Consider the following 19,372-nt stretch of genomic DNA (forward strand, 5'->3'; position numbering starts at 1 on the left):
AACTTTATTACACAATACACGATAACAACTTTACCATCATTTTTACAAAATCAACTAATAATGTTGTAAAGATACAGGAAATGTCAAACAAACACCTTTACGTATCTTATTAATTAAATAATGAAACTGTTAACATAAGAATTTAGAGCAGCATCGTCAGATAAGATTAACCTATCAATTCAAATTATATAATATTATGAATGTATCACGTATGTATGTTTTTATCACAGTATCATGCCAGGCGATAAAATATCTCTCGTCTTTAACAAAGAATACAAACAGTAATAAATAAATAAATAAATAAATAAATAAATAAAATTATCCATATAAAATGGACCTCACTTGATGGTATCGACATATCGCGTACATGGCTACAGTCTATCACTATGGCAGGAAAGTTATGAGCGTCAGGCGCAGTTGTTATCTATGATTTTAGATATTGCCTTAAATTAAAGGTGTCCACCCCTTATATTACATTAATACTGTAATGTATTTATGTAAAGAAAAAATACCAAGAATTCCTAAATGAAAAACAAAACTTTAAAAAAAATACAATTAGACATATGAAGGACTAATCGGAGTCAGCAGTGTCTAATATCTAATGAAGAGCCTTTATTAGACCCATAAAACAGATAACTTTATCAGGGCGTATTACTTTGGTGCACACAACAAATTTACAGCACGGTAATTGTGTGTGTTTTTGATGTAATGCCAACAGGGATCAAACAGATATCATTAAGTTTGACTGCCTTATCAGCACTGCAATATTCGTTTAGCTTTATACATGTATATCTGTATTTCCCAGGTCACTTCAGTGTTGGATTAATCGCATATTTGGTCCCGCCATAACAACTAATACAAGTCAATGTTTGAGGAGTAAACATTAGACCATGTCACGTGACGAGGCACGGTAATTGTATGTGTTTTTAATGTAATGCCAACAGGAATCAAACAGATATCATTGAGTTTGACTGCCTTATCAGCACTGCAATATTCGTTTAGCTTCATACATGTATATCTGTATTTCCCAGGTCACTTCAGTGTTAGATTAGTCGCAAATCTGGTCCCGCCATAACAACTAATACAAGTCAATGTTTAAAGGTACATACGAACCGAGCATCGATGGAGTGTTGATTCCCAGTAACACATGTAAACCACTTCTACTAGATTCTTATATGACTCAAATAAATTCGACATGCCAAGGGATAAACTGAATAGATCATTCGATCGGCCATAAAAGACCTTTAGACTCCTCCTTTCTTAAATTTATTGTTGTAAATTCAACCTACTTCCGTGACCTACTTTCCTGCCCCATTGACATACAGCTTAAAATGCCAGCAGAAAAATATGTTCAAACATCACTTCGGGGTAAAATTAAACAATGTCTTTTGGTAATTCTCTTAGTTATACCACTTGAAACTACAGTATATGCTGGCATTTGGTTGGTTTTTGTGACAAAAAACTGACTTTGTATGCATCTTTAAGGAGTGAACATCAGACCATGTCACGTGACGAGGCTACGAAGTACGGGACATTTGATGAGGAAGACCAAGGTTTGGATATGGAAAAGGGATCGGAAGCAGCAGACGAGAAGACCGCAAACAGCCAGACGATTCTATGCCAGTGCAACGACGAAGATGGCGTAAAAAAGGAACAGCGACAAGGCAGATCCCCGCGCCTGAAGAAGAGACTTCTGTTGACGGAGTTCATTAGTTTTATTGCTATAGTATTACCTATTGTTTTGACAATTTGGAGATACGGAGAGTTAGCAGGTTACCCAAGCTACATTCCGTCTTTGCCACATCAACATATTCAATACTGGGGAATATCGGTCGCCATTCTCGTTCTGGGAAGTGCTGTGATATACTTTCCAATAAAATGGCTGACCTTCAAATTTGCTTTCTTCCACGCCGCAAGAGTAGACCGAGGATGGTAAGGCAGATTACAATGTAATATCGTCGCGTGGTTGTTTTGTTTTCTTCCTATTCTTCTTCTTCTTTTCACTCCCTTCATCTTCTTCCTCTCTCTCTCTCTCTCTCTCTCTCTCTCAGTGTGTGTGTGTGTGTGTGTGTGTTACCCTGGGAGAAACTAGTGTGCAAAGGGCTCCTGCATAATATTACAGTTAGCTGGGTTAGTGTTGGGGTCAGGCTAAGATCTAATAAACGGCTAAGATCTAATAAACGGAAAGATTGGACAGCGGCATTTTCCTTTTGACCACACGTTCGTACGGGAAAACATTGCTCTATTGTTCCCCATAAGTTGTTTTGATAGCCGGGTTATTTTTAATCCCCATTGTACCAAACCTTTGTTTAGCGAATAGCGTGATTTCTCGTGCATTCTCGAGGACGCCACATCGTCGTCAAGTAGATCCGCCATATTGGATTAGCACTGGCACACATGGAGGTTTTTTATTAAAAAGTGCTAAAGATGTAGTTTGTTTATATTTCGTAGTTGTCTTAATACTTAATATTCAGAAGAGGCAATACCCAATAGCGCACTACCTGTAACAACAGCTGCCATTTTATAGAAATTGACTCAACGTGGAGATATAGCCGGAAACGTGACGAGATTATCAACGTAACTGATAGTGATATTCGTTGCTGTTTTGGACAATAAGGCCATGCTAACCTACTGGGAGAAACTGACTGGTGAAGCTACACCAAAACAGAAACTTGATCTATTATGCATGTTTGTAAAACTTTGTCACTATCAGCGGTCCTTTAGAGCATACTTGATTGAAATTTACCAGAATACTCATAGCAAATCAGTGAAACAAAAATGACTGAAAAAATCCTTAAAGAAAAAGTAGTTTTTAATTTCACTTTCACAAACACTTATTTGGGTACTTACTTCATAATAATAGTGAAAGGTAAGACATATCTTTATATTGACAATCTAATAAAAGTTAACTCGTTTTTATTTCATATTTATAAAGAACACATGCAATATAGTTTCCTTGCGACTTCATAATCATGCACATATTTTTAAACTCTGCAAAATCAGTTTTGAAACATCAGTCTTTTGATGGAATGCCTAACATGCTGGGCGAGGTGGCAGTGAATTGGGAGGCATTCCAGACAGGCCTACCAATGTGTGTGCCCCAAACATAATTCAAGTCATGTTCTATTCATAAGCATTTTATTATAGATTTAATAAGGCACAGAAATTGAAATGCAAATAAAAATGTTAACACCTATAGATACCACTGACTGTGACACAATCACAACAGATAGGTAATTTATTTAGGAGTACTAGTTTCATTTTCCCCCTATTTTGACTTGTTTCAGTATTAATATCTCATTCAATAAAAATTATGCACTTGGTGATAATATTTATCTATTGCTAAGAGCACTACTGACCAGTTCCAACCCAGACTTGACAGTACACTAAACTTCAGAGTTTACAGAAGGGAGACAATTTATAGTGATATGTTTGTTTTTCATGAAGAACAACATATGGCTAGTTTCAAGGTGGTCCATTTGCTGAAATATCAATGTGCCTGTCAGGTTCTTGAGTAGCACCCAGTTAACTTGACAGAGGTACGTCGTCATCAGAATCACTTCCATTGCAACATATATCTGAAAAAATAATATCACACAGTTAAAAAGATGCTGACATGTGTTAATTGCTCATGTTATGTTAAAGTCCGCTGTGCAGACAACACTGACCTAGCTCTTTGTGCACTTGTAAAACTATTAAGCAAAAATTAAACATTTAATTTCGGGCGCACCTTACCATTGTGTTGTGAATCATTTGCTAATTTAATACATCAGTGTGTCTTTCTGATTGTTGACAATCACTTATCAAACTTGACAGTGGTGCAACTAAATCATCTGCAACACTTGTATTATTATACATTCATCTGAGATAATAAAATAATATTTTACTGTTAAAAAGGTTCTGACATCTGCTAGTCTCTTATTATTTGTCATTTGTGTAAGTCCACTGTGGTGAGAGCACCTACATGTAGCCTTTGTATTCTATACTGGTAATAATGTTGTTGGTGCAGTGGAAATATTTAAATGAGCATGACATACAAGGGACAGAATAATAGTGCCCATGTATATAAAACATTTTACTTTCAACTCCATAAACTAAAGTTCTAGTTATAGACCAGAGAGCTTACCGATTTTTGCTGCCAGATTTTTCTATTTTTTTTCTCCTGTGAGCCTTTACCCACTTTAATGGCATCTGAAAATAAAGCAAAATAATAATTATAAGGATGTGAGACACATTTTACTGAATTGTTTTACTTAGGTATAAATCACGGATAAAAATACCATCGTTTGTAGCCCATTGATAACGATAGTCGCCGCCATCTTGTTTTATTGTCATTTTTACCAATGAATATTTCTAAGAAACTACTTTCATTTTATCTAAGTTTATCTCTAAGGCCTTCCACTACTTGTTTAGATGGACACAGTTTAACTGTCAACGCAAAGTACAGGTCCACTTTCGTGTTCGGCTTTGCTTTTGAAGACCCTCGATAACGATAGTCGCCGCCATCTTGCTTTATCGTCATCTTTACCGATAAATATTTCTCATAAAACAAGCTAAATTTTAACTAAATTTATCCCTAAGACCTTCCACTACTTGTTTAGATGGACACAGTTTAACTAACAACGCAAAGTACAGGTCCAATTTCGTGTTTGGCTTTGCATTTGAAGCCCCTCGATAACGATAGTCCCCGCCATCTTGTTTTATCGTCATCTTTACCGATAAATATTTCTACGAAAACAAGCTAAATCTTAACTAAGTTTATCCCTAGGGCCGTCCACTACTTGTTTAGATGGACATAGTAAAACTGTCAACGCATTGTACAGATCCACTTTCATGTTCGGCTTTGCATTTGAACCCCGGCGATTATGATCTGCACCGCCATCTTGCTTTATTGCCGAATTATTGTTTAAATTTTCAAAGAAAACGAAGGTGTTTTAAATTAAATTATCAACCAATAAAACCAACGTGTTATTCAGTCATCAATAATATAAAATCCAACGTATAAAAAATCAAATTACCCGTGTTAGACCTTAGGTAACAAGGCATTCAGACTCGCTTGTTCGTCCCCATATTGCTAATTAGGATGCAACAACGGATTGAAGGCAATTTTTCACGATGACATCTGCTCCAAAATATTGCAAATTTTACACACAAGTGAACCCTGTTAGTTTTCCCTTCTGCACATACATTTTCAGAGAAACTACAAGACTGAAAGCGGTATTTTACCGACCTTGAAATCGCCCATATGCAACAGAGCTCGACCTCCGCACAAACACAACGCGACTACTTCCGCCGTACGAACGTCTTTCCACAGTTAAACGGATTACCCTTTGAAGAATTGCCGAGTGTCGAATCTTTGGTATATTAGATCTTAGGGTCAGGCGATATCTGTGAAACTGTCGATGAAAAACCCAGTCTTCTCTCTCTGGCGTAAAATTGCATTTGCAAACAAGTAATTTTGCAATCTAATGAAATACGCCTTGATTAATAAAATTAAATTGTCAAAAGTAATAAAATTTAGGGTCGACCTATGTAGCCCACCAGTTTTGCACCCATTTCTAACTATGAAAAAACGCAATAGCAAGGCCCTACACATTCGAAAGCATGCCCAGACAGTAAGCTTTTCCCACTGCCTATGTTAAAGAACAAAACACCATAAATATAGCTTACATTGCGAGTTTAAAATGGCGCAATGATCCTCAGGGTGCCAGCACATGATGTACACGCATAAACAGCGCCAATCTGATAGACCTCTCGTGATGCACTACTCTACAGTCTATGCCGTGTATAAATATGCAGACAATATGAACAATGTTTTCGCGTAATAAAGCTGATAGCTATTGGTAAAATTATAAATCATTTATTATGGAACTAATTTTTTTTTACTTACGAACTATATCTATATCTTATCAGAGGGCCTTGATAACAAGACTGATGGGTGTATTCGAGCTCCAAAATATTGATTTCCTACTCCAATTTTATAAGAGACAGAGAAATTTCAACTGATACAGACCCGAAGATGGGAAGCGGTGGGGCTATTTTGATGAGAAAAGGCCCGCTCTGAGTCAAAATTTTCTGTCTTACCTCTTTGTGGCTCATTTTAGAGGGTAAAAAGGTTCGCGTTTTTTTTTTTTTTTTTCGGAACTCCCCTCCCCTTTAAAATTGCTTGTTACGGGCCTGAAAATGTACCTGTGGTGTGTGTGTGTGTTGTTTCCGTGTAATGTAGATACAACAGCACGCGAAAATACAGATAACAACCGAATAGCTTCATGTAATCATTTATGTAATCATTAACGCCGCCCACCCAAATTGTCCAGATTAGAGGTCCAGTGTTATAAACAAAATTTAATCCAGAAACTCGTGGCGGTATATAGCATTGGTCCACTCACGACTGTTTACTCATTAAATTTCTCAAAGAGACACGGATTACGGGATGAAAGTTTTTTTTTTAATAAATCACTAAATATGTTCTACCAAGCCATATAAATGAATTATATACATGTACATAGTCATGGGTTTTACGTTCTTTCAGGCGGCCTTCAATCGTGATCTATCTGTTAGTCTGTGCTTTGCCTTGCCTAGTTGTCAACCTTATTGGGACCAAGGTCAAGGTAAAGACTATCATACACTGCTGCATGTTTTACCAAGTTTTGCGATGACGAGAATGTGTACAGTTATAACACCGCAATTTTGGGGAATAAAATGGGTAACTAATGAGAACTGGGAAAGCAAATTGTGGGTGTATCTCGAACTTAACGCAGGTTTTTTTCAGAATTCTGTTTAAATGTTTCCCATACTTTTAAAAGATAAATACAAACCTGCTTACTTGTTTCCTTATATGATAAACAAATAAACGGATAGAATAAGATAAGGCAGTATGCATCTATGGGTAACCTAATAATTAATTTATATCACATTTAAATCGTTTCTACAGGTAGAGACGCCCATTGAACTAGACACAAAAACCGCCATCACAATACAAATCGTCGTATTCAACCTGGTGGTGACAGAGTGGATGGCAAGACTGAGAGAACGGGAATTCAATTTTGACGTCATCACAGCGATGGGAAACGACCTTTTCACTGCGTATGACATCGTAGAACTGTTTGTTCTGGCACATGACCCCCTCGTGTTCCAATCTAATTGGGTGTATGTGCTATTTGCCCTTTCCTTTGTGTCTATGCTCAAGTTCATCCCCGTGCCACCAGAATGCACGTGCGAACGTATGGACGTTCCCCGAGCAAGAACTTATATATTCTGTAATCTCCTTCTCCAGGATGGTCCGTTTCTCGTCGTTAGAATGGCAATAATGGTACACTTTGGCATTATTCACGAACAAAACTATGATATTAGTGCACAAGACATGATCAGCGATTTAATCCACCCCATAAAAAGTTTTACCTACGTCGTCATGTATTCCCTGCAGCTGCGGATGCTTCAGCATCGTCAGATTAGTCCCGCAAAACAGGGAATGACCTTGCAGGGGGAAAGTAATGGCATTCAGACAACCGAAGTGGAGGAATTATAGCTAGGGAACTCTAGGGACGTTTGGTTAACAAGACTATTCTTACAAAGAGGACTTTATGCAAAAAAAAAAAAAACGGGATATATGAGTGCATACTGGAATCGACCTAACTACACGCAATAGACCAAACAGACCAAATATGCCTACCCGGTATATCAGATCAGCATCTCACAAATACTGAAAATATTTTTAAGTAGTTAATTATTTCATAATATAGCATGGTGCGTATTTTACTAAACGTGCATTGTAACCATTGTATGAAAACTAAAGGGTACGAACTACTCAGCAAAGCTGGATAATATACAGACATCTTCAGGTTTATAGGGGCCTATTCAAGGCAGCAAAGCGGACAAATTGTTGTAAAGCAAATTACTTACACTTTCACTAATTACAGAAAACAATTAAAGCGGAATCAAATGAGTAAAAAGACAGAGAGGTACTGAGTGTAAGTTAAGTTTCTCCAAGAGTCAACAAGTGTAGAACATGTTTTTAGTGTCAGAAAAAGATGGAAAAGGTCAAAGTCAATAACAGTTAATGTGATTGGTTAGTTTCATAACATATTTTAATTTTGATCATCTATTTATCACATGATAACTGAGTTTTGGATAAGATCCAAGCATGAGTAATCCAAATAATATTTTAGATATCTTTAATTGAAAACAAGTCTCTAATGGATTACCTAATAAGGAAATGTTGCATAGTGACTTGCAACATGAGAATGGAAAATATTTTGTAATCACTCAAAGACAATGGAAAAGAAAACAAGTAAATGCGTGATCAGTAAGGAGAAATTGAATATAAATATTTGTGAAGTTGTATGAAGGGGAGTCGGTGAATCAACGTTCGAAAGCTCCAAACTGCTGTCGTCATTCCTCAATATAAGAAGTGGTGGAGGAAAAATCGATCCCCGCTCTACCGAGGCAAGTGGAACGGCGATACAGTTATGGTGATGACGGCGGCAGGAGCGTAGACACCGAAGGGTTCACACCATCCACCTAGAGGCAAACATCGTCAGTGCCCCAGTGCAGCGAAAACTGAGTATGCTGGGTATTGAAAATCGCCAAAAGCCATTACCCTAGCAACAATTAATAACTGAAAAAAGACGAAAATGTCCTCAGATTTGACTTTAGCGCCAGAAAAGTGGTAACGCAAACAAAGATATAGAAAGGTGGTTAAAACAATTTGAAAACTATACGCAATATAAAAAAACTAGAAGATGAACAAATCACCGCCTAATTTCATCTCTTACTGAATCAAACAGTGTTAAACTGGTTCGAGTGTTTAACAGTGGAAATACAGAAAGACTGGAAATCGTTAGTCCGCGAGTTCCGACAGCGATATGAACTGAAATCCGGAGAAACTTGGGAGAAAGCCTCAGCTTTTTTCAGACGTCAACAGTTGACAGAAGAACCAGTACAGAGGTACATCGAGTCGATGCGTCACGACGCCAAACGTGCGTGTTTAGATGAGGGAACGGCATTTACAGTGGTAATAAATGGGTTACTCCCCGAAATCCGTCCATTTGTATTGCAGAGGGAGCCCACAGAATTTGATTCTCTTATGCACCACGCGCGCATTGCAGAAAACGCAGTTCAGCCGACGAGAAGAGGTCAACGAAATGACATAAAAATGATAACAGAGAAAATAGACACTCTTCAAAGTTCAATTAATGACGCCGTCAGTGCACAGTCTGCAATCTATCTATTGCAAGATCCATGTGATACCAGAAATGAAACAAACTTTGAAACCCCAAGAGGGAGCCCTATAGAGTATCCAGAAAAAATCACTCCCAACGCCAGAATTATGCCCCAGCGAAACAGGCATCTGCGACGCTCAGAGTACACATTATCATCAGCTAGACATACGAACTATCCTCAACAACGAAATCCGATAAGAGCATGGCCGATGTGTCAGGGATGTGGTGAGTACACGCATCTTAGACCTAATTGTTTTGCTCGCAATTTTAACTGTAATTGTTGTGGTAAAATATGACACATAGCAAAAGTATGTCATTCTGTACGTGTAAACAAACGGCTAAGAAAAAGAAACGGTTTTATAACAAGATTGAAGATAGAAAAGTGCCAATTTCTATTATTTCCCATTACCAAGCTAATAATCTAATATCAATTCAAATCGACAAACATCATGTCAATGCTTTGGTTGACACCGGTGCCGTCATATCTTGTATATCCGAATCTCTTTTATCAAAATTAGGAAAGAAAGATCGAAATGTATACGAAAAACCGTCATTAAAAGAAGTTTCAGTTATAGATGGATCTGTGATTAAAGTTCTAGGAAAAGTAGAGTTACCACTTTGTTTTGGTAATGTGATCATAAAACATAAAGTCCACGTATTTAGTCAATTGCCAAGAGGTTTGATATTAGGCACAGATTTCTTAAGAAAACACAATATAAAAATTGATTTATCGTCTGATAGCATGGCATTGCCTGATTATAATTTGCTCGTACCTTTGTATAGTCCACCCGTATTAGGTTTAGTGCGTAACTTTAAATCAGAATTTATTCCAGATGTGAATGCTTAATACGAGTGAATATATCACATTCTTCCTCTGTTTCAGTAGCTTTACTAGAGCCAGTACGAAAGCTTGAGTCCAAGAAAAAACTTATCGGAGCAAAATGTTTGGTTTCAATTGATAAAAACAAATCCGCTTACAGAATAATGAACCCTAGCGATGAAAGTATTTTCATTCCTAAAAGAACAATATTAGTAGTTGCGAGTTCAGTGAGTCTGGCAAGTGTCAGTACTTTAAATGAAATGTCAGAAGGAGATACAGCACAAAAAGGTGATAGGTTATCAGATCAAGAAGCATTGCGGAATGCAGATGAATTAAATATAAACTTTGCCGTTTCAGACATGAGTGAAGATCAGAAACAACAGTTGAAAATATTGTTAGGACGTAATCGTGAAGTTTTTGCTACCAATCTATCAGAGTTAGGTTCAGCAAATATGTATAAACATACATTAGAATTGACACAATTAATGATATTCCTGTGAAACAAACATTTTATCGTACGTCACCGAAGCTGAAAGATGAAATTGTCAAACAAGTAGACGAAATGTTACAACACGGTATAATCGAAGAAAGCATGAGTGAGTACAGTAGTCCAGTGGTACTAGATTATCATATCAATAAGACATTGCAAGGAAGACCAAGAAAACGAAGAAACTAAAGAGGAAACATAATGATATTATTATCTCTTCGAGACGAGTTAGATAATCGATACACTGGTAAATAAAAAGATAGTACACTTACACATTGTAAAAAAGTACACATAGGTCAAATGTATAATTTGGACAACGGTGAGACAGCTTAACTGAACCTTAAATGTAAACCGGTTTACTATTTTTCTGTCTACTCTATCTTATTTTCTATCCTTTTCTAAAAAAAGGCCAAGTTAATGCAGTAAACACTGGAAAAGCCATGAGCATTGACCTTTTGAAATGATGATTCTATGAATTTTTACTGTAATGTTGTGGCAGCATCAGCACGCTCAGTGTAGACAGTTTTGTTTCTAAAGAACTATTTAACAAAGAACATTGATCTTATTCATATGAGTAAACGTTACATCCAAACGATGTAATACAAGTTATCACAAGGTTCACGACACATCATAATGGAAGGCATATAGTAACCTGATAAAATACAGACGAGATGTTTTGACAAGTCAGTCACTGACATTACCCCGGAATGCCCTAGAACAACGACCTCTTTAAGTAGTTGTCATTAATGTGTCAATCAAATCTTTTGCTATTGCAGTTAGAACTAAGATGATTTTTTTATTATTATTTTTCCACCCAAGTGGCAAGTTGTCAAAACAACACTAAGATTGCACAGCAACATCACATTAATTTTGGTTCGTTGCAGTATTTCCATTCACCAACGGCTATTTTCAACATGAAACGCAATGATTTATTTAATAAACCCTTAAGTACGGAATCAACTGTTCTTTAGCTTAATTTGACAATTTTTTTCTCATGTTCTTGTCAATAATGTTAGTGATTATTTGAACATATGAAAGTGACTCAAACAGCAGAGAGAGACAGGCGAAATTTGTACTTGTATGGCAGATGCTATTCTAGCAAACGAAATACTTTCTACAGATGATTAATCTCAAATACTAGTTTAAATTTATTCGAAACATAGAGCGTATTGCTCGTAATGAAATTTGGTCTGTATATCAAGGACAGGCAATTGGCATTAGTGGTGACTTTACTAAAAAAAACAAGTACACGTAAACAATATAGTGCTTACTATACCGTAGTGATTATAACATTTCGCAACAAAATCAATTAATAAGCCGAAGGAACTTAGAGCCACAGATTCATTCATTTTACAAAGTGAAGTAATAATTATTCTCATTTTGACAATTCATTCAAGTTTTTATACCTGCAGACTACTCTAAACATTGACATGGTTGCATAATTATAAACACCATAATAAACAAAAACGTTATTTTGGAACGAATTATCCCATTGTCACTTTTCACAGTTTTTAAACCCAGAAAATTATTCAAGAACGAATATTGTACATTTTTGCGCATTAATCATGCTTGTGCACTTTTCTATATTCAGTTCGAAACATATAATCATAATGTAGATTGATTTTAATTCAATCTGAATTCGACTTGACTTGCTACACGTGTCTATAATTAACATAACGCATTAATCTTTGCGAGTGAACTTTTCGTATAAGAAGTGTGTGTACGATCACAAAATATTAATGACTTTATGATTCATTCTTATTGCTACTTAAAGGATTTCAGACACTGATATATATATCATTATTATTATTATTGAGAGTGTGCGAGATGCACGAAAATAATATTACACTTAAATCCTGATGAATATTATGATTTTTTTTAATCACCATGTACTTTGATATATAATAATGAACATTTTATTGTGTGTTAACCATGATCATTATTATTGGCGTGCTGTACTTTAATTGATTTACAATGTTATTGCATGTTAATAACATATTGCATAATGTGTATTAAGTATTAAATGTGTGAATTGTTATAATTATAAATATATTTGGTTTATCAATATTATGATTGTCGGTCATAGATGTTTGAACAAATGATTATTGTTATATGCACAGTGTATTTAACTTTTGTTAATGATGATGACAAAAAAAAAAAAAAAACTGATTATATGCATTAAGGGAGATTCTCACATTTTGCGATTTAATTATATATCAGTATGATTTTATAAAATCCGTGGATTAAATTATCATAAACAAGTATTTCTCTTATAATCATCACAGAGGATAGCTACAATGTGGACAAATATGAAGATGAATATGTACTTCATCATGAGCGATGCGCTGGTCGCAACGTTGTGGTGAATGATGTTCATTGGACAGGGAGTGATCAACCCTATTGTCTAACGTAGTGCATACCTAAACTGTCAAAGTGTCTTAAAAGACAATCGAAAGAGAAAACTGGAAAATATGATGTGTCAGAGCCATAATAAGAGAGCAAAATTTTTCGATATCCTCATGAGAAAACTGTTGGGCCACACATTAAATAGTGTAAATGATAATACGAACTATATCCACGAAGAATTGCATTTTCTTAAAAAGTTATTACATTATCTTCCTTCAGGTAATATTGTTTGTTTCATGTCGAATATGTTTTTAATCTTAAGTATAAGTTAATTATATAGAATTACTTTTCATAGTTATATTTTTGCATGACTTTATAATATACATGAAGTGTTTAAGGGAGATTAGCGGTAATTTTTATTGTTATTTCATGTAATTTTGCAGAATTTGATGAACTTGCGTATAACATTTAAATTGATGACATATATGTGACCTTGTCATTTAACCTTTAAAAGAATTTTAAGTATTTTATGTTATTTAGTATTTGCTTTGATCTAAAAAAAATGAAAAAGGAGCGTATGTTGTAAAGTTTTAGAATTCGAGGACGAATTCTTTTGAAGAAGGGGTGTATGTTGAAAAGCAAATTACTTACACTTTCACTTATTACAGAAAACAATTAAAGCGGAATCAAATGAGTAAATAGACAGAGAGGTATTGAGTGTAAGTTAAGTTTCTCCAAGAGTCAACAAGTGTAGAACATGTTTTTAGTGTCAGAAAAAGATGGAAAAGGTCAAAGTCAATAACAGTTAATGTGATTGGTTAGTTTCATAACATATTTTAATTTTGATCATCTATTTATCACATGATAACTGAGTTTTGGATAAGATCCAAGCATGAGTAATCCAAATAATATTTTAGATATCTTTAATTGAAAACAAGTCTCTAATGGATTACCTAATAAGGAAATGTTGCATAGTGACTTGCAACATGAGAATGGAAAATATTTTGTAATCACTCAAAGACAATGGAAAAGAAAACAAGTAAATGCGTGATCAGTAAGGAGAAATTGAATATAAATATTTGTGAAGTTGTATGAAGGGGAGTCGGTGAATAAACGTTGGAAAGCTCCAAACTGCTGTTGTTATTCCTCACTATAACAAAATGAACAGACAAAGACCACATAGGCCCCTACTATTAGGCCAACAAATGCCAGAGCTGATAGAAGCAGCAACTGTTAAACAGTAAATCATATCCACATCTTGGAATATTCATTTTGTAAAACTGAAAACAAACAAACAAACACACAAACACGCACTCATGGAGTCACGCACCCAAGCTCGTATGCACGCACACGCACACACACACCAGTTTCACGTTCCACTAGTTCCAGTTCCTAGATCTATTGAAGTGACGTTGGAGAAGTTGAAAGAAGGCCTAATGAATTAAGAACCCATACTTCTATTTCGTGACGCAAACGTAAAAAAAAAAACAGTTGTAAGGTGTACCGCGATACGAAATGCAATGCCTTCCCAGCCAACACAGAATGTTATCATAACGTTAATGTAACGGGAAAAAAACGAACTGGTAACGTTATAATAACGATCTGTGTTTGCTAGCTTTCTATATATTGATAATGAGCACGCAGAGGCAGTCACAACGAGTGAATCATAAAAGATTGTTTAGCATAAAATGAACCCACGTTGTTAAAAAAATAAAGTTATGAATTGTTAATCAGTGAGTATTAAAGTTGTGTTATTGTCAACCTTTATAACGCCATGCTGTTGCTTATCATTAATTATTCAATGATAAAGAAATCCCCGTGAAGATTAGAAAAAAATTATTTATTTACGTCTCTAAATAGGCCTACATATCAGAACAATATCTTGTTAGTTTTAATGATTGAAATCAGTTTATAATCCATCAGTTTTGCAAATGGTAAATACTACCTTTTTAGTATGAAATAGGTAGTGAATTAAAATGTTTGGTGATGTTTGGTGAATTCCACATGGGTAAATATTATGACCTGCGGCTGCTTTCATATTAAAAATATAACAAAATGTAAGTGTCCAATTGGTTTAAGAGCAAGTAGCTTAAAGTGCCCAGGAGTTTGCAAAGTGCATCAAACCCTAAAATCAAATCAACAAAAAGTTGCCTGTGTGCAATCAGAAAGGCATGAAACTCTTAAGTATGCCAAATCTAAACAGCATCCTTTACTGAGCAAAAATAGGAAAAGTTTCATTTCTTGTCTAAGCAGGGTTCTGTGCCGTTAAGTGCCATTCTTTCGAACTTTTCCTGTCGTCTGGCAGTGCGTCGACACCGTCAGAGCAGATTATGACGCAGGACAAGTTCTTCCAGTTGAGTATTGTTATAAACCTTACATAACATAATCATTTTGGTTTTGTGTTGTTAATTTAACTTGTATCATTTAATCTGTCGGTAAACGTAGCTATTAAAATTTTGTTTAAAATATTTTTTGGGGGGAGGGGGGAGGAGGGAGAGTATGGGAGCGATTTCAATAAAAAAACTAACCATCCCCATCCCTCTTTCAGCAAATTCTGGATCCCTCTCCACACACACACACACACACACACACACACAACAACAACAACAACAACAACACACATAGGCCTACACTCTGTCTCTCTCTCTCCTCTCTATCAGAAAGACTTGATAAACTTGGCGCACTAATAAGAGTAAAAGCAGTGTAGGGACTAAAACAAAAGATTGCTTTATAACCTTTTAATAATAATCTCAGTAAATCTCGCCTTTTCTTTGAAATGCACATTACAGTGTGACAACAGCAGAGATTTTGCGTACATTTGCGTACCTTTACTTATTTGAACCATCATTTGTGTATAAATTCCCATTAATTTTCACAGATAATTTTCAATATCAAAGAAGTAGACATATTTTACAAGAATACTTAAGTTTGTCAGTTACCGGACGGATTTTATTTTGAAAGTATTTTCTTGCCCACATAACGGAATTCCAATGCTTCGCATTTTTGACTTGAGCCGCTGTCGGAAGTGACGTTCACATTACCAACTGGTATGAACACTGTGCGCAAGTCAGTAGTGACGTAGCATCTGTCCAAGGTCACATGGATCAAGTCTGACGTCATAGTTTCATTTGCTTCTCTTGGTTGCCTCTCTTTTCTCCCTTCTAAAAACCTCTCGTACTCCGTCCAATCAAAAGCTAGTATTTCTCCTTTAATGTCCTCATACCATTCTTCGAGTTGTTCTGATTGTAATTTCAGCTGATTTCCTTTCAATAATTCATTAAGGTGATCAACAGAAGGTTCTGTCACTCTTTGTCTCCATAGTTGTAGCATTCTGTGTCGCTGCTCACTTCCGTCTCTAACGTAAGCGTATTCTAAGTCGTCCAGCTCCACGTCGGTGACGTTTCTGCGAACGAGAAAGCGGCACTGGGCCAAGTTCACCCTTTTATGCACAAAACCGATAGCTTTGTCCATGAGGACTTCCCGTGCTTCAACGAGCCTGAGGTTTACTAATTGAGAGGATATTTCGCTGTCTTTTGTCATTTCAGCAGGCACCTTATTGTCCTTGGTTCGTAGAAGTAAATTGGCCCTATTGTATACAAGAAAATTGATCATCTCGACATGTCGACCCTTGCAAGCCAGGTGCAACGGGGATTCCCCCCAGTGATTGATGTCATTGACGCTTGCTTCTGAACCAATCAGTAGGTCTGCAACATCAACGTGGCCCCGTTCAGCCGCCAGATGGAGGCACGTGTTCCCTGCTGTATTTTTAAGATGCACTTTCGATTTGTGCGAGAGCAGAAGTTTCACTATTTCTTTATGTCCCCCCTGCGATGCCCAATGCAGAGCCGTGTGGCGAAAAACATCCCGTGAGTTTAATTTTAGTTTGAGTCGAAGCAGTTCAAACACCATGTCAAAATGGCCTTGTTCCGATGCCAAATGTAGTGCCGTTTTCCCTGCTTCAGTCCTGCAGCCGACGTCCGCCATTGAATCAACCAAGAGACGGGCGATGGGGACGTTGCCACAGTGCGCGGCGACATGTAGAGGTGTCCAGTTTATGAACCACCAACAAGAAGGGTCTGTGCCTGCGACATTAATGTCCTCGCTGCCATTGCCTAGTAAACTCTTCACTATCTTTATGTTCCCTCCTCTCACTGCTTCATGTAGCTGTGTCCAAACTTTGTCCGACATGATTGCGTGTCAGCGAGTGTGTGTCCTTAACACGGATTATAGTGCGTTTATAGCCTATGCTGACGAATACATCTGGCTGACTAACAACTGTATCAAATGTGCCATTTTCTCTATACTTTTATAGTGAGCTATTTGCGTACTGGGCGGAGTCGCATTTTACGGGGGGAATTCCCACATGAACTGACGCACATACCAAGGTGTCATTAGATGATACTAGTATTCGGGCTTTTGTTAAATGGGAGACAAAGTTCGCCTAAGGTTACTTTGGTTAGGTTATATAGCGTAAAAATAGTAGTTCCTATTAGATCTAAGGCGTGGGCTGTTACATGCGGATTTTCCCCGCATTATCAATTCGTAGAAGTTCCATGCAAGGAAAACAGTCTTGGGGTCGCATTACTGAATGAAAGTATCATTTTACAGAGATTTTCAGCTACAAAAGACAGTGACGTATGCTTGTTGAGTGAAGCTGACTCAAGTATTGTAAAACCACGGAGGAGCAGATTGGGGCCTGTAAGAGTCCCCCACCCCATCCGATTTCTAGATGTTTTATCCACATTCTAAATGCAGATAGGTTTTTGCTCACAAAAACATTGGTATTACCACCACTTATAGTCGTCTGTGCTTTATTTCAAGCTTAGCGATGTAGTCATTTTTCAAATGTGTGTTTTTGATGATGTGGAGTTGTTTGTGGGTGCACACGGCCATCTCTCAAGATAGAGGATCGCACATTACTAATATTACTAATATTATGATTTTCTTAAGTGTTATATGTTGACATATATATCCAGTTCATCACATATACATCTTTTTCATCGGATCAAAAAATTCCTATTGAAATTTACATGGACGGTCATACAGCGTAACGTGAGATTTGAAATATTTAGAAGCAAGGTTGCTTTATTTTTGTATCATACAGGTAGCTGCGATTTCAGGGCAAAATTATATTTGGAAAACTTCTATTTTTAACCGAGTTATGTCAAATTTTAGTTTAAATCATTGAGGTGCCCGAGTTATAATCATATTACCTGAATGTATGCATTTTATATTTAGAACTTTAATCAAATTTTGATGGATGCTTTTATTTGTTAAAGGAGTCTATATATGACTTCAACCCCTTAGATAAAGTTAAAATTAGACTCGGTTTAATTATATTAAGACTGTAGTAAATGTCTTAATTGGCTTCATTACCTCTCTCTGTAGGACTTACTTTAAGTTATTTCTTGTGATTTATCATATATACGAGTATAGTGTATGTACAGCATAGTTTGTAGTCACGAGAGAAAGGCTTTATTCAGTCGCAGCATGCTGTCTAAAACAGGACGGTATTCTTATTCGTAAGGCGACGTGCCAATAAAAAAACTGAAGTTATCATTTTACAAAGACTGAAGCATCCAGGTGTGTGCACTTTCCCGGCATTCCCTACGACGGGTTTTCCCCACGCCCGCAAGCATCGGGCACCAGCTCCCGACCACAAGACCAGCATTATCCGACTGTTTGCGTTCTGATGTCACATGATAAGGACAAGAATGGAAAATCTTAAAACTTTCAATAATACCACCGTTTCCATTATTCATTTGTGATTACTTAAGTACTTTTGGAATTGAATGTCGCTGTTTAAAATTGTACATAATAATTGAAAAAAATCATATTCTATAATTTTTCCTTTTGTTAAAAAACGGAAGGCGCGCATAGATGGCAAAGTAATCACCAGACTTACAACTTAATTTTAAGGAAATTTGACGCCAACCGCGCTTTTATAGTCTTGGAAACTTACATTTGAAAATAGAATGCAGCTGCAGGTTAGGAAATTCATCCATGTGAAATTTGCCAAATACTTTTACACTGCTACATATACCTTTTCCATGCCAAAAAGATGACAGAAGGCCTAACCATCTTTTTTAAAAGCGTAAATTTATACTTATCTGTGTTGCAGAGTCCCATATGTGATTTTAATAATTAAAACCAAAAATAATTATTCTGACATTTTTTTCTAGTTTAAAGGCGTAAAATTCATTTCTATACTCTTCTTGGTATTTCTAATCATAAAAATGGTGATTAGCTCCAAAACCTAGGCAAATGCACGATTACGATTTCATAAAGGTAAACAAGAAAATTTAAACAAAATTTTAATTTTCTGGAAAACGAGATGCACATGTACATGTACGAGACTGTAACACACAATCTCTCGTTGTTCCCTGGGATCTATTCATTCCGACCAATGAGAGACCGGCAAACAGGTTCCACCCTCAAGTGTGTATACTCTTTTGAGACAAAATTTCGTTTTTTTCAACCCGTTTTCATTAATTTTTT

General features: G+C 36.3%; 2 protein-coding genes across 2 annotated transcripts; one reads left to right on the plus strand and one right to left on the minus strand.

The window, feature by feature from the left end:
• Positions 1 to 776: 776 nt before the first annotated feature.
• On the plus strand, positions 777 to 13,059 carry LOC106150371 (transmembrane protein 236). The gene is made up of 3 exons (XM_013523119.2): positions 777 to 1,932; positions 6,533 to 6,611; positions 6,935 to 13,059. Exons 1-3 carry the CDS (start codon positions 1,502 to 1,504, stop codon positions 7,526 to 7,528), a joined length of 1,104 nt encoding a protein of 367 aa, XP_013378573.2. The 5' UTR covers positions 777 to 1,501; the 3' UTR covers positions 7,529 to 13,059.
• Positions 13,060 to 15,603: 2,544 nt separating this feature from the next.
• Positions 15,604 to 17,171, minus strand: LOC106173392 (uncharacterized). The gene has a single exon (XM_013554522.2). It carries the CDS (start codon positions 17,060 to 17,062, stop codon positions 15,824 to 15,826), a length of 1,239 nt encoding a protein of 412 aa, XP_013409976.2. The 5' UTR covers positions 17,063 to 17,171; the 3' UTR covers positions 15,604 to 15,823.
• Between the last annotated feature and the right edge of the window lie 2,201 nt (positions 17,172 to 19,372).

The sequence above is a fragment of the Lingula anatina genome, chromosome 7 (assembly GCF_051362555.1).
Source record: "Lingula anatina isolate TDL-2025a chromosome 7, LinAna3.0, whole genome shotgun sequence".
NCBI lineage: Eukaryota > Metazoa > Brachiopoda > Lingulata > Lingulida > Lingulidae > Lingula > Lingula anatina.

Bases quoted from the DNA above. Each gene is read 5' to 3' on its own strand.
- LOC106150371 (XM_013523119.2), top strand. From the start codon at position 1,502: ATGTCACGTGACGAGGCTACGAAGTACGGGACATTTGATGAGGAAGAC. The intron at 1,933-6,532 runs GTAAGGCAGATT...ACGTTCTTTCAG, and splicing joins GCAAGAGTAGACCGAGGATG to GCGGCCTTCAATCGTGATCT. The intron at 6,612-6,934 runs GTAAAGACTATC...TCGTTTCTACAG, and splicing joins TTATTGGGACCAAGGTCAAG to GTAGAGACGCCCATTGAACT.
- LOC106173392 (XM_013554522.2), bottom strand. From the start codon at position 17,062: ATGTCGGACAAAGTTTGGACACAGCTACATGAAGCAGTGAGAGGAGGG.